This window comes from Pseudophryne corroboree, chromosome 1, assembly GCF_028390025.1.
Source record: "Pseudophryne corroboree isolate aPseCor3 chromosome 1, aPseCor3.hap2, whole genome shotgun sequence".
In the NCBI taxonomy this organism is placed as follows: Eukaryota; Metazoa; Chordata; class Amphibia; order Anura; family Myobatrachidae; genus Pseudophryne; species Pseudophryne corroboree.
The window spans coordinates 564,846,012-564,862,515 of record NC_086444.1 but is presented as its reverse complement, the minus strand read 5'-3'; the positions used below and the strand labels follow the sequence as shown (position 1 = coordinate 564,862,515).

The 16,504-nt window shown below is 44.2% G+C and overlaps 1 protein-coding gene across 3 annotated transcripts in view; it reads left to right on the top strand.

Moving 5' to 3' along the window:
• Positions 1 to 16,504, top strand: part of DENND4C (DENN domain containing 4C) — a 470,132-nt gene that overhangs the window by 426,861 nt on the left and 26,767 nt on the right. For 2 of the 3 annotated variants that reach the window (XM_063914174.1, XM_063914173.1), the window contains 3 exons: positions 8,829 to 9,004; positions 9,177 to 9,341; positions 12,875 to 13,061. In XM_063914174.1, the coding sequence (XP_063770244.1) occupies positions 8,829 to 9,004; positions 9,177 to 9,341; positions 12,875 to 13,061 (528 nt within the window). The remainder of the gene's footprint in view (positions 1 to 8,828; positions 9,005 to 9,176; positions 9,342 to 12,874; positions 13,062 to 16,504) is intronic. The other variant, XM_063914175.1, reaches the window with a different exon arrangement.

Below are 16,504 nucleotides of genomic sequence, written 5' to 3'. Positions count from 1 at the left end.
TCTCAGCAGCTCAGGCTCCTTCTCCCTTATACCCTGTCCCCAGCCAGTAGGGAAATAGTTTTCGTTTGGTGCCTGTAGGAGTAGGCACTTTTTTCAGGAGCTGCTATTATGCAGCCTCATTATAGTTTTTGTTTATATCTTTCTATTTTACTTTGATTGAGCTGGCTGTGAGTCAGCGTCCTATAAGACACCCTCACTGCTGCATCGGCAGCCGCAGCACTGGCAACTGGGTCGGTGACTTCGGCCAAGCTCCGGCACGCCCAGCAGGAGATGAGGCGGCTCCCTGCTTACAAGGAGCCACACACATAGCAGTCCTCACCGCCGGTGAGGGAAACCACTGGCCATGCCGGCCCAGGTTGTCTCTGCACCCACATGAAACCACCAGAGCATCTTTTGGACAACAGGGCATTACTGTTGTGGTGGCCATTGCCCAGGGGTCCTTGCCAGAAGCGGGAGGTAGGCTTTCCCTGTTAGCCCCTCACCCAAACCTTGGCGCGTTCCCTCATGCAGGCTTCCCACCACAGGGTATATGCCTCTCTCTTCTCCCTCCAGGAGAAGCTGGGCAGCCATTTTAACCACACTGAATGCCTCCGCAACCCTACAGAGAGTAGCATTGGTTCCTGTCTCCCTGTATACCTCACTCTTCTGGTCAGGTTATACATATAGCTCCTTACTCCCCCTGTTGGGGTTGGATTGTTCAGCACTTTCTGCCGATTTGTTTTATATGCATTAAGATCCTGCTTTTTTACTTGTTCCACACTTCAGTGAACACCAATTTGTTTATTGGTATTGCCACTTATTTCAATTTTCTGCATAGCCCCACTTGTTAATATAATTGTTAACATTCACTGCACTACCCTTTCATAACACACAACTGTTTTGGTAACTTTTGTGTGTGGGGACAGACTTGAAATTTCATTCACATGTCTTTCCAAGGGCAAAGCAGCCAGTGGTGTGGGCACTCCCGTGTTGCGTAACTGTAGGATCTGTGCTGAGGTGCTTCTCCTCAGGTTCTGGACCACGAGGGTCTATTTGTCCGGTGTTTTACAGCAACGCAGTGGGAGGTCCCTTTGGCCACAACTTCCAATCAGGAACCAGCATGGGCTTCCACGCTTTCATAGGTTATGATGCAGTTAGTTAAGCAGCTCATAACCCCCACATCCCCACCCCCTGCTGGTCTACCTGCACAGGGTAATTTGCGGCTTCCGCAAAACCACCAACATTGCAGGTGTCTGTATCTCTCCAAATAATGCTTGACAAGGACAGCCTGTCCAAATGCAAGCCTACCAGATGGAACAGTTCTATCCCCCTGTCTGGTTATGTCTCATGCGGATAATGTCTCCATTACCTCACATATCGATCCCAGAGGACTCCCTACCACAAGTGGATGTTAAGACCCTGATCTAGGCAGTTCAAGTCCACACTTTTGATCAAGGACTCTCACCAGACATGTATGTCAGATACGCCAGTATTTAAACATCAGAAGAAGGTGGTTACTGAGTTCCCTTCCTCTGCGCAACTTTAAGACCTTTTACCACCCTAACAAGCGCTTCCAAGTTTGTATGTGCATTGCTGCTTTTTATCTGTTTCCAGGTGCGGATAGCTCCATATGGGAATCCTCTCCTCTGGTAGATGCTCACATAGTCCAGGCTAGTCAAATCTATTTTCTCTTACGTCCTAGTGGATACTGGGGTCTTGAACCATGGGGTATAGATCGGTTCCACTGGAGCCTGGCACTTTAAAAACCTTTAGTATGTGTATGTGTGCGCTGGCTCCTCCCCTCTATGCCCCTCCTACCAGACTCAGTTTAGAAAAATGTGCCCAAGGAGCTGTGTGCGTTTCTATGGAGCTCCAGAGATCTTTCCTTTACTTTTATTTTAGTTTATTATTTTCAGTGAGCTGTTTTTGGCAACCAAGATACCTACTTCGTGGGACTTAGAGGGGGGACTAAACCAACCGCCTGAGGGTTAATGGTCCGTAATCCCAGCTGACAGGACACTGAGCTCCTGAGAGACTGATCACACAATGTTAGTATGTGTGCCCACGCCAGCAGCTAGCCGCCACCCTCTAACACATGCCAAAGTTACAAGGTGAGGTGAGTGTTAAACCGGGGTCCTGGTTAGCGGGTCCCTGGTGCAGTTTTGGCGCCACGTCGCGCGATGGTCACGGGCCCGGAGCTGCGGTGCCCGCCGCGGACAAACTGGCTCAGGGCTATTGCCCCGCAGTGCTCACTGTCTCAAGGCTTTGTGTGTACTGTACAATGCATATTCTACTACGTTGCCAGTATAAACTATGGTAGAGACAGCTCGTCATTACAAGGGGCGGGGCTTCCCGGAGCGGGACCAGCGGTGGGAAGGCGCCATTTCCTGCTGCTGCGGATCTTCAAGGCTGCATGCACGCTGCTCCTCCAGGACCCACGCTGCTACAGATTGTAACACTGGTACCAGGGGTTCATAGACGGGGAAGCACGCAAGCGGTACCGCCGCTGCACTAATATCAGGTCATACACATATTTCTACACACTGTGCTGTTGTGTTCTGTGTGCTGGTGTCCGCTCCTCAGTGTCACTGTAGGGGCTCTCTAGGGTCTGTGTGGAGGTGTTGATCAGTGAGTTGCGCTGTATTGCTATTGTGTAAGATGTCTGTGGACATGGTTATGTGTGCTGCTTGTAACTCTACCCCGTCCTCAGCGGAGTCACTCATGTGTGAGCAATGTTCCTTGTCTCTACAGGGTCCTAGCTCACAAGCACCTGACTGGCTAGACAGCTTTAAAAGCATGATTCAGAATGTAAATTCAGAATTAGCTGCAGCTAAAAGAGATATACAGGCATTAAAACACTCTTGATTGTGTGGCTATAGCAGCAGATACCAAGAAGACTTCTCAGCCCCGTCTAGTGGTTTCACATCAACGCTTATCTGCCTTATCTGGAGAACATGTTCCTTCTGGCTCACTCACTGGATCACATTCTCCTCACTGTGGACTTACTACAGTCTCACGGGTGGATCAATAATTGGCGAAAATCCACCTTGACTCCGTCTTAGGAGATGCTGCATTTAGGAGCCTTGCTGGATTCCAGAATTCAGTGGGTGTTCCCAGAGTCGGCGCAACCCGCTCAGCAGAGCCTGCAAAGGGAGTCGCCGGCTTCAGAGAGGCGCTTTCCCTGTTCTGAGACTCTGCTGTTGTGTGCTGCTGCAGCCGGCTGCCACAGCGCCTATCAGACTGTATAGGCAGTGGTGCCGGCAGCAAGAGGCTCCAGAGTCCAGTGCACCCGTGGCGCTGATCTCCCCTTCCTTCCCTCCCTCCCAGCAGAGAACGCAGAAGGGGTTTCACTCCGTCCACACAGGCTGGCCACTTTCACTTTCTGTTCCTGCTGGTAAATTATTTATGACATGAAGCCTTCTCTGATCTCCCTGCACTTGGTTTCTGAGCCCTCCCCCCTGGCCTCCACATGCTGATGCAGGAGCTTGAGTGTGTTCAGGGCAGCCTGACTCTGCCAAAAGTGAGTTTAACTCTTTGAAAACCTTGTTTTCTGCTGTAATGGATTCTCCTGCTGCAACTGTGTGCTTCCAAGTTTTATTGTTTACCAGAGTTATATAGTGTGTGTGTGTGTGTGTGTGTGTGTGTGTGTGTGTGTGTGTGTGTGTGTGTGTGTGTGTGTATACATATATCCCCGTGATGAAGTCTGACTATTGACGAAACGCGTTGGGACTGCTGTACCTGAACCTCCCATATGGACAGATAAGCTTTTTATATACTTATTTCTTGTACGTTTGCATTGTTACTATTTCCATGGATATTTATGAAAAGTTTGATGTACCGGTTTTTCCATGTAGACATTTGTTTTTATGTGTTGTATTAAAATTTGTAAAAACCTTTTAACTATCCCTGGCTGCGGATTTTAAATGATGGGATTTGTCCATCCCTGTAAGGTTTTTTATGCAGAATAATGGTATGAAAATGGTACGCGCTATGTTATATTTCCTTTATCTCTTTTATGTGCCAATATTGGTCTTGGGACCGAAGGAAAATATATGCTCCAGATAAGTAGTGTCCCTTTCCTATTCACATTGGGTATACACTATATATACTTATTCAGACACTAGAAGGCGCCCTTGTCTCTACTTTTACTCATATATATATATTTATATTATACACACACACACGGGGGGGGAGGGCGATGACATTTATTATATGTATAAGCAGCACAGATACGGTGGTCATGTATATTAGCGGCATTGCTACCGTGGGCACTATTAGGTGTATAGGCGGCACTGTTACTGTGGGCATTATTGTGTGTATAAGCTGCACTGATTCTGTCTGCATTATTGTGTGTATAAGCGGCACTGCTATCATGGGAACTGTGTAGCATAACGTGAATATGAGGGCAGTACTGTGTGACATAATATGAAGTAGGAGCGGTGTAATAACAATAATATTGTGCTACTGTGTGGTGGAATTTGTATTGGGGGTACTATTGTGTGGCCACGTCCCTTACTTTTAACCCCTTTTCTCATACGTCCTAGAGGATGCTGGGGACTCCAAAAGGACCATGGGGTATAGACTAGATCCGCAGGAGGCATGGGCACACTATAAGACTTTGAATGGGTGTGAACTGGCTCTTCCCTCCTTGCCCCTCCTCCAGACTCCAATTAGACTCTGTGCCCAGAGAGATTGGTCACACACTAGGGGAGCTCTCCTGAGTTTCTCTGAAAAGACTTTGTTAGGTTTATTATTTTCAGGGAGACCTGTTGACTACAGGCTCCCTGCATCGTGGGAGTGAGGGGAGAGAAGCAGACCTACTTCTTCTGAGTTCAAGGGCTCTGCTTCTTAGGCTACTGGACACCATTAGCTCCAGAGGGTCTGATCACTTGGTTCGCCTAGCTGCTCGTTCCCGAAGCCGCGCCGTCACCCCCCTCACAAAGCCAGAAGAAAGAAGCCGGGTGAGTATTAGAAGAACAGAAGACTTCAGTGACGGCAGAAGACTTCAGGGTCTCTGAGGTACCGCGCAGCGGTCGCGCTGCGCGCCACTGCTCCCGCACACAAGCGGCACTACAAGGGTACAGGGCGCAGGGGGGGCGCCCTGGGCAGCAAAAATACCTCACATACATGCCTGGCAAAGAGGTATACAGTGCATAGGCACTGTATACTGACCCCAGCCAGTATAAAGAAAGAGTAAAAAAATAGCGGGACTGAAGCGCGCCGAGAAGGGGGCGTGGCGTAGCCCTCACAACTCTATACAGCACCATTTTTTCCTCACAGAGACGCTGGCCCCGCCACAAACACCGTTGAACACTAACAGTGAAAAACGAGCGGGGGCACAGTTGTTTAGTGCATTATAGATTTATATATATGTATATAAATGAGTATTGTGGTTAAGGAGTTGTTAAAGATTTCTGTGTTTTCCCTGTCATACTGGATTACCCATTATAGCGATGTCAGGCGGTGTTTTAGTACACGTGGGTCGACATGTATGAGTGCTCTGCCACAAACGGCTATGGGAATCCCTCTGTCGGCATTGCCGACTCCTGATGGTACTTGATTCAGGAGATGAAATGTCAGTATTGTAAGCTTTTCCAAAGTAAATACTGTCGTATGTGGGTGACCCTGTCGGCACCAACTGTTATAACTGGGTGTAATTTAATATGATAATGTAACAACCTATACCTGTATATATGTATGGTACGATTGCATTGAGAGGTAACTCGAGCACATACGTGATATTAAAATTATGTGTGTGTATATATATATATATATATATATATATATTTCCCTCAAACCCCTCGGGGTTGCAAGAATGTTATTTTGCCCGGTTACTACTCCCTGTTGTCGACGAATACTATGTCTTATGTCGACCATAATGTTTCCTGATTAGATCCACAACTTTGGCATTCAGTACATGTTCATACACATTCAGAACACATTAATGTCACTAGGGACCCTGCTGTTCCTGACAAAATATATATATATGAGATGTATATATAGATATATGTGTGTATATGTGTATTTAAATGTGTATATTTATATTACAATTTCTATTGAATGCTGAAGTGATGTTGTTCCTTCTCATGTGCTGGTCGCTCTGTTGATACAGCTCTAGGTCAGCCGTGACAAGATGACAAATCCTCACGAGGAGTCCGAGTGTTTATTCTTTTCCCGCCGTAGATAGAATAAAGTGAAAGTCAACCCCTGGCCTGTCACAAAGGATCGTATACAGGAAGCTAAGTGATATTTTAATTATATGCTTTGATGATATTGGCATTACATACGCATGGGGGAGTGCTTGTATTCAGAAATGGTCGGTTACCTTGTCATCCGATATAATTACCCTGGGGAGAGATGAGATATTCCTTGAGTTGGGTCTTATCTAGAACATTGCAGCTTGCTGTCGTGCGACTACAAGAGGTATGAGACTATTGGGTTCGCGGGCCGATTCCATGACCGTCTCGACTAGGAGGGCGTGGTGGATTCGCCAAGGGAATGCTAAGGCTTGACTCCCAAGAAATACTGGAGTATCTTCCCTATGAAGGTGAAACCTGGTTTGGGGATGGCTTTGTTAAGTTGATCTCGGCAGTTTCCACTGGTGCGGCTTTGGGGCTTAACCACACATTTGCGCAAATATGTGTAACGAAGATCTCTGAATTCTATTATTATGTGGGATTTATATCTGGTTACTGGTATCATTCAGGGTGCTGGGGGAAACCAAATGCCTTTTTTTCTTGCTCAGAAATACCCCTCCCTTTTGAGCACCTGAATGATATCACTAAGCTAATTGAGCATCTACCAATATATATGGCTTTAGTATAGACCCCATAGTCCTTTTGGAGTCCCCAGCATCCTCTAGGACGTATGAGAAAATAGGATTTTAATACCTACCGGTAAATCCTTTTCTCTTAGTCCGTAGAGGATGCTGGGCGCCCGTCCCAGTGCGTATTGTATCTGCAGCTTTTGGTTGTGGTTACACTCATGTGGTGTTTCTTTTCAATCAAGTCTGTTGCTGCTGTTATTCATGCCGTGGCATGCGGTATGTGATTATTGGTGGTGTTTACACACAGGTTGTGTTACATTTTCGGTCAGCATATTGCTGTATGTTTTTCATGCCATCAGCTGGTGTTCGCGGTGTGAGCTGGTATGACACTCACCGTGTTTAAACAATAAATTCTTTCCTCTAAATGTCTGTCTCCCTGGGCACAGTTCTCTAACTGGTGTCTGGAGGAGGGGCATAGAGGGAGGAGCCAGTTCACACCCATTCAAAGTCTTATAGTGTGCCCATGTCTCCTGCGGATCCCGTCTGTACCCCATGGTCCTTTTGGAGTCCCCAGCATCCTCTACGGACTAAGAGAAAAGTATTTACTGGTAGGTATTAAAATCCTATTTTTTGCAGCGCGCGCCTTCGGCGTTCACTGTTCCTTTAGAAGGTATGGGGGTTAGGGCACACATATGTAGTTCCACCAACTCTCCAGGTCCACTTAAAGCCCTGAATAAGGGGCACTACTGTGTGTCGTAAAGTGACTAAGTGACAATGCTATGTGGTATAATATGAATCGGGAGTACTGTGTGCGGTGTAATGTGAATAAGATTGAGCTACTGTGTGGCGTAATGTAAATTGGGGGTGCAATTGTCTGGGCACACCCTTTCCTTGTGAGACCACACCCCTTTTTGTGGCACGTGCCTTCGGTGCTTGCTGTCCCATTATTAAGTATTGGAGAGAGGGCACAAGTTTATAGTTTGCAAGGAGGCGCCAAACACCCTAGCACCGGCCCTGGGTGTTCCTTCCCATGGACAAACTTCGGTCGTTGCAGACTAAGATTTGCACATTCTTGAGTCTTTGTCGAGTATCGATCCACTCTTGCGTGCCGTTGCCTACATAAATCATCAGGACGGCAGTCACAGCGCCATGAAGTAGGTCACATTCTTCAGTGGGCAGAGTGTCATCTTCCGACTCTCTCAGCAGTCCAAAATTCGGAGGTGGACTTCCCAAGCCTCTAGGATGTACACTCTGTTGAGTGGGCCCTACACCCAGACATCTTTCTGCTCCTGGTGCTCCACTAGAGCCTGCCGGACATTGACATGACGTCTTGAAACAACCAAAAACTGCTGAGATACTGCTAGCGCACCAGGGATCTACAAGCTCTTCTAATGGATGCCCTGGCAGTTTGGTGAATCTTCCCACTCACGTACATCTTCCCTCCAATTTCAATGATTCCACAAGTTGGAAGGCAGCACCATAATCCTCGTGGCTCTTCTGGGTCTTTCCATCAACACTCTGCTATATCTTCCACTCCCTGAATCTTCTGTCTGTCAGGCCTGTGCTTCCATCTGGATCGTCTCGCTTTCACTGGGTGAATCTTGAGCGCTAAGGAATTTTCCAGGCAGTCATTTGTAACATGCTTGATGCCTGGAAGCCTTCCTCTGCCAGGATCTATCACCGGGTTAGGAGAACATGTTTTGGTGTTTGACTCAAGTTTTCAGACCCTGATCTTTCCATCTGTCGCGAGTCCTGTCTGTCTTACAGGTTGGTTTGGATTTAGTCCTCCACCTTTCTTCATTAAAGGTACAGTATGTGTTATAGTCCTTTCTTTTCTCTTCCAGCGCGCATATTGTACTAACGTCTGATGGATTTTATATTAATAAAATTATCAGCTGATCGATTAGAACATTGTATAGTGTGTAGCTAGTTGAAGGATCTGTCATATCAGTAGTTCAACATTTATTAACCTCTAGTGAGAATGTATGCCTTTTTCTGTGGCAATGCCAATGCATTTTTAGTAGCTATTTATACATTGTTATTTTTGCCCTATTAAAATTCAGATTTCACCTGATGTCTGCAGGTTTTGATGTCCAGTTGCTGTCAGTGCCGAGCATGTGATGCATTGGTTTATGATGAAGAAATTATGGCAGGCTGGACAGCAGATGATTCAAACCTGAACACCACATGTCCATTCTGTAAAACCACCTTCTTGCCTCTCCTAAACATTGAATTCAAGGACCTGCGTGGCTCTGCCAGGTTTGTTGGTATTAATTTCCGGTTTTGAACTTTTTGTGTTTTCTAAAAAGTATACATTGGTGAAAAGTAATTTTTTTAGTAATTTTCAGAACTTCATAACTCTAATCTTGCAGTGAATACATTGTTTATGTCCTGTATCATTTTTAAGGCTTTTGGTTTAATCTTGCCACAGTTTCTTCCTCAAGCCAAGTAATTCGGGAGATAGTCTACAAAGTAGCAACCACCAGTCAACAATAGGGACCTCTCACCATAAAAAGGAATTGGCCCCCACAGTCAATGACCTGATCAACTTGTCAGATAATGTAGCAGAACAGACAAGTAAATCTGCTAGTCACAGGTAACATTGTACTGTTCTTATTACCACTGTGCCAACTCTTTCTTCTTTTTATTGTTGAATTCATCTGCAAGTGCCACCATTACTGACATATATTAAAAGCCATCATCCTTTCATGTCCAGGGATATTTCATACTTAAAAATAACTGGAGTACATTTCACTTTCAGTAGATGTGCCATCGTTACCAGGAATTCTTTTATTTCATAGTGTACATTGGTAAATGATGATTCAGTCTCTCATGTTGTTATGTTGTTTATATGAGTATGAATTATGTGCTTTACACAAGTTCTGGATTAAAAGTAAATTTATTTTTCAATGTTTTTTTTTGGTTGCTGTGTGGTTAAGTATGAATTATCCTAATACTGTAGAAGCATCCCCTTATTCAGAAGATTTGTGGGTGGGTAGGAAGGGTTAGATTCCATCAGATGACTTTCATTTTCCAGTGTCTGCTTTGCCTCTTGCGGCCTATACTAACATTTTCTTTCTAGCTTCTTGACTAACTCAATCAGGGGTCTATTCGGGTGGTCTTCTGTATGCCGGCGGTCGGGCTCCCGGCGCTCAGTATACCGGCGCCGGGAGCCCGACAGCCGGCATACCGACACTTATTTTCCCTCGTGGGGGTCCACGACCCCCATAGAGGGAGAATAAAATAGTGTGGCGCGCCACCGTGCCCGTAGCGTGGCGAGCACAGCGAGCCCGCAAGGGGCTCATTTGCGCTCGCCACGCTGTCGGTAAGCCGGCGGTCGGGCTCCCGGCGCCGGGATGCTGGTCGCCGGGACCCCGACCGCCGGCCAGCCGTAGTGAACCCGTCTATTCATGAAGCAGTAAAAAGAGTGGAGAAGTTGCCCATGGCAACCAATCAGCTGCTCCGTACAATTGTGTAATATGCAAATTATAAATGTTACTTCAATGCTGATTGGTGGCTTTGGGCAACTTCTCCACTGGTTCACTTCTCCACACTTTTCACTGCTTCATGAATAGACCCTTTCCTAACTATCCTGTAAAATTCTTATGGAAGCTTTCCATATATTCTGTTTTTATTTCCCATAAAACTATTCAGCATAATAAGACACCCACTACTATAATCAATTGACATTGGGAAAAAAAGAGATCTATTTTATTTTTCTCAGTTATTAAATATATATATAGGGCAAAATACTATACAATGCTTAAATGTAAAAAAACGGGGAGTACACTTAACTAGCGCTATCCGTATTTTCTTCCTTTTTCTTTCACTTCAATCCAATGATACTTCTTTTCTCAGAACGTGATAGCACGTAGACATGTGAGAGAAATTTTCATATAGTGAAATACTGTTTAATATACATATACAATAACAAAGTGCAATTAGATCAGATTTTGACACAATCCTTTAGGAAGCGAGTAGAATGAGTAATTACCGGAATCAGTGGGAACTGTAATTAAACAGTCCCAAACAACGCATATGTCCCAATATGGGTGCTCCGGATCAGTCCATAGGAGTACAGATGGTAAATGCTGGATCCTGGTTGTTTTACTGCAAACACTCTCGCCCCCTCAGGAACACCAACGCGTTTCCACCCCTGGCTAGGGGTCTTTTTCAAGGTAAGTCAGAATACTGATCACTCCAAACGATCCCATATTTAAATACCCATCCACCAATCACTATACAGATGACACACATGAATCCAATGTTAAAATTAATCCTTCCCGGATTGGTCCACTTGTGATACCGTCTCCAGCACGGCATTTACTTCCGCATTCACGGGTTCCCATGGTAACAGGCCTCCCGAGTTCTGTGCGTCGCGTCACTTCCTGTGACGCGATCCGAGGTCCCGGCTCCCATTACCGTGTATGCTGGTTGTCAAGGTGACGTGACTCCTCGATTGTCTCCGTCACGTTACTTCCGGTGTCACATTTTAAATGTACAAATCTCGTTAGTTCATACTCGTTTTCCATATTTGGATGAACTCTTGCATACCTATTGTCCTTTATTCACTAAGGTTTTAATCAATTTATGATAAGTTCAAACCTAAAAAGGGCCGAAAGAGGAGATCACTTATCACTTCCGGTAACAACGAAGAGAAATGTAAACAAACACACATATTTGTTCTTTCCGGAATGATAAAACTAACCAATTGGCAAAGGCAGAAATGAAGGCCATCTTTGATTTAGGAACACTTAAACCAGGTGGCCTTAACTTGGATTTTGAAGTAAAATGGTTCCTATAATTTTTTTCCCTTTCTAAATATCAATATATTAGCTGTTATTTAAGATTCCTGCATTATCCCCATTTTTTATCAATTTTTATGTTGTTTTAGTAATACTGCTGTTATTTTTATTTTCTTGTTATAGTCACAGAAAATATAGATGTAATGAAACAATGCTGCCATTTCTGTTATTAATTTACAATTAGAAGATTTTAGCTGTTATTTGTTTATTTATTTATTTGTAAAGAACAAATATGTGTGTTTGTTTACATTTCTCTTCGTTGTTACCGGAAGTGATAAGTGATCTCCTCTTTCGGCCCTTTTTAGGTTTGAACTTATCATAAATTGATTAAAACCTTAGTGAATAAAGGACAATAGGTATGCAAGAGTTCATCCAAATATGGAAAACGAGTATGAACTAACGAGATTTGTACATTTAAAATGTGACACCGGAAGTAACGTGACGGAGACAATCGAGGAGTCACGTCACCTTGACAACCAGCATACACGGTAATGGGAGCCGGGACCTCGGACGAAGTGACGCGACGCACAGAACTCGGGAGGCCTGTTACCATGGGAACCCGTGAATGCGGAAGTAAATGCCGTGCTGGAGACGGTATCACAAGTGGACCAATCCGGGAAGGATTAATTTTAACATTGGATTCATGTGTGTCATCTGTATAGTGATTGGTGGATGGGTATTTAAATATGGGATCGTTTGGAGTGATCAGTATTCTGACATACCTTGAAAAAGACCCCTAGCCAGGGGTGGAAACGCGTTGGTGTTCCTGAGGGGGCGAGAGTGTTTGCAGTAAAACAACCAGGATCCAGCATTTACCATCTGTACTCATATGGACTGATCCGGAGCACCCATATTGGGACATATGCGTTGTTTGGGACTGTTTAATTACAGTTCCCACTGATTCCGGTAATTACTCATTCTACTCGCTTCCTAAAGGATTGTGTCAAAATCTGATCTAATTGCACTTTGTTATTGTATATGTATATTAAACAGTATTTCACTATATGAAAATTTCTCTCACATGTCTACGTGCTATCACGTTCTGAGAAAAGAAGTATCATTGGATTGAAGTGAAAGAAAAGAAGAAAATACGGATAGCGCTAGTTAAGTGTACTCCCCGTTTTTTTACATTTTTGCACTTGTGAGGGTAAGAGGAAACCTCATAGGAGAGTAACACTATCACAGCTGCTGTCCTTGCGCACTAAATAGTTCTATAAAATCTATATACTATACAATGCTTGTTGTGATTGCTTTGATCAGTTCTTCTGGAGAAATTGTATATCATTTTGAGTTACTATACTGTAAACGCATATTTGCTGTACAGCGGTTCCAGTGAAATCCATGGTGAAGACACAATGAAGTCTTTAGAAAATGGCAGTGCACCAAAAAGAGTGGCGTCACTTACCAGGAGTCATAGTGTGGGTGGACCGCTCCAAAATCTTGACATACTACAAAGACCTTCTCATGGTGTGTCCACTGTCAGCCTACCTAACAGCCTACAAGAAGTTGTGGTAAGTTTTCCTATGCCAGATATGTTTTGTCCCTCTACCTTGCAGATGTGATAACACAGAACACGCCGAGTAGTTGTTTGATAGTGATACTTCAGTCAGGCCAGCAGTAGCAGTGAAAAATGGTGGGTGCAGGGTGGGCAGCATTGGGTCCCCTGGTTTGGGTTCCTGCATGCTCTACATACCCTGTACCACTGTCTAGTTACTGTACATGTCCATTCATCCTAACATCTCTCTCCTCTAACAGTTGTAGGGATATTCTAGAGGTCTAGCTGCCCTGTTCCTCACTGTAAATATTGCAGTTGTAGCATCGATATTCCCCAATTTGGTGAAATGTTTCATTCTTTTGTCATCCATTTTCTATTCTTTTTTTAATTGTGGAGTTGTTGGTTTAAATGTATTTCACAATGTCCTCTGCATGTGATGATGATCATTTTTCATGTTCTAACCCTGTTGCTGTGATCTGCGGAAAAAGAATAGGTGTCGCATCTTGTTGGCAGCCAGTGTCCATGTCAGTAATTAGTGTAATTGGGCACTGACTGAATTTAAAATATCTGTGGCATGGTGGACAGACCTCTAAAAATATTTGGATGACTCAGAAACTTTTGCAGGTGCCTTACTTTTATCCTTAACTCCTAATTTTCAGAGAAATTTGTCCAGACCTAGAACTAGAGATGTTTCATCCTCACATAGTACATGTATTATAGAGCCAGAAGTTCAGTAAAGATAAATGGTTATGGACCATTATGGTAGCTGGAAGCTGGCTGTTTTAAGATGTGTATATATTGGTAGATGCTCAATTAGCTTAGTGATATCATTCAGGTGCTCGAAAGGGAGGGGTATTTCTAAGCAAGAAAAAAAGCCATTTGTTTCCCCCAGCACCCTGAATGATAACCGTAACCAGATTTAAATTCCACATAATAATAGAATTCAGAGATCTTCGCTAGCGCTATATCTAGGTGCAGGGTGTGGCACCCCAAAACACCAGCATAAGCCAGAAAGCCCAGCGTAGCATTCCAGTGAAAAAACTATAGTGTTAATAAATTAGTATTTAGGAAGCCGAAGCTATAGAGAAAGTGATACAAAAATGAAATGCAATTAAAATAGAGAAATAGTGTTAAAAAATTAATAAGTGAAAAGTGTTAATAGAATGTAAGGGTATGCCACACTAAGGCCATCCAGCTCAGCCAGTCCAGAGGCACCACACCTCACACCTCCATTACCCCAATCTGGGTCTAAGATTAACCAGCAAGGAGCCACATGTGGCTGGGGTAATGGAGGTGTGAGGTGTGGTGCCTCTGGACTGGCTGAGCTGGATGGCCTTAGTGTGGCATACCCTTACATTCTATTAACACTTTTCACTTATTAATTTTTTAACACTATTTCTCTATTTTAATTGCATTTCATTTTTGTATCACTTTCTCTATAGCTTCGGCTTCCTAAATACTAATTTATTAACACTATAGTTTTTTCACTGGTATGCTACGCTGGGCTTTCTGGCTTATGCTGGTGTTTTGGGGTGCCACACCCTGCACCTAGATATAGCGCTAGGGAAGATCTCTAAATTCTATTATTATGTGGAATTTAAATCTGGTTACGGTTATCATTCAGGGTGCTGGGGGAAACAAATGGCTTTTTTTCTTGTTTTAAGATGTGTACAAGGATTAGTTATTGTTTCATGTCTCCATCTCACATTGGGACATATGTATCAAAGATTAGAGAATGGTTAGTACTTTATCCTTTTAGCTCCTTACTGTCACACACATTACAGGCTGTGTTTGAAAAATGACAGGAATTGATTAGTTGGTAGTTTATCTCTCTCCAAGCTTTGATACGTCTCTGCCACTGTCTCTTCCCATTCCCACTGTTCCACAACTTCGGTAACTGTACAGAAATGGTAGCTTTATTATTCAGAGCTGATAATACTTCAACTGCCATTGCTATTCCATTACCATATGTACAGTGTTTCTCAGCACTCTTAGATTGTAAGCTCATTTGGGCATGTGTAATTTTACCTTGGGCTTCATGTCACTGTATGTAATTTGTGTCATTGTCCCCCCTCATTGTACAGCGCTGTGTAAATAAAGAATAATACAGGTTGAGTATCCCATATCCAAATATTCCGAAATACGGAATATTCCGAAATACGGACTTTTTTGAGTGAGACTGAGATAGTGAAACCTTTGTTTTCTGATGGCTCAATGTACACAAACTTTGTTTAATACACAAAGTTATTAAAAATATTGTATTAAATGACCTTCAGACTGTGTGTATAAGGTGTATATGAAACATAAATGAATTGTGTGAATGTACACACACTTTGTTTAATGCACAAAGTTATTAAAAATATTGGCTAAAATGACCTTCAGGCTGTGTGTATAAGGTGTATTTGTAACATAAATGCATTCTGTGCTTAGATTTAGGTCCCATCACCATGATATATCATTATGGTATGCAATTATTCCAAAATACGGAAAAATCCGATATCCAAAATACCTCCAGTCCCAAGCATTTTGGATAAGGGAGACTCAACCTGTAATGTGTTTCTCTTTCATTCATCTGGGGGACGATGCACACTTACTGATGAGTTAGAGTGTGTGGGTAGGGAGTTTGGCACAGAACCTATAGAAACTATCTCCTCCCCCATCTAACCCCTCACATCCCCAGTGTGTCACAGAATCACCTCAGTTTAAGTTTTGTGGAGTACAGGCACAGGTTTTTTTGCCTATAGATTTTAGTTAGGTTTCTTTTGTTTTTGGAGTTTTCTAATGTACATAGTCCCTGTATACAGGAGACAAGTACAGCTAGAGTGGGGTTAGCTAGATAAGCTTTGTTTTCCCACTCTACATAGCCTCTGGATTGTCACCATACTTAGGTCACTGTGGCTCTCTATCCGGACAGATATCCGAGGAGGCAGCTGGACGGTAGGACAGCCACAATCTGTATGGGCAGTGTTGGGCTGTTTCTGCAGTATGAGATGCATGTGTGGTGTTCTCTACTCCCCCACTCTCCCCCTCCTTGACGTAGGTGAGCTGCGGTGCTGTATGGAGCGGTCAGAGGGGATGTAAGCGGCGCGCTGTTCAGGCTTACTTCTGCCAGACACTGTTAGAGGCAGCGGACTTGTACACAGGCGGAGCAGGACTGAAGGGGTGGTCAGCTCTCCCCGCTTTCCGCCAGATTGTCAGTAACGGAGCCACGTTCCCTTCACTGAAGGGGATAGTACAGTGCAGCCGCTGCGGAAGAACAGAAGGGGAAGTAGGCATTTCCCGCCTTGGTCTTCCCGCTCGGATTGACATGCTGACCACAGGCTGTTTGGGCGGACTTGAGCTGCAGGCGCCATCTTCCCCACGTTTGCTGTGCTACAGACCGGAGCATTGAGGACACGTACTCTCACACATTGCAATAATTCTCATACAGGGATTAGCTTCTCACCCTGTTTAGTACAG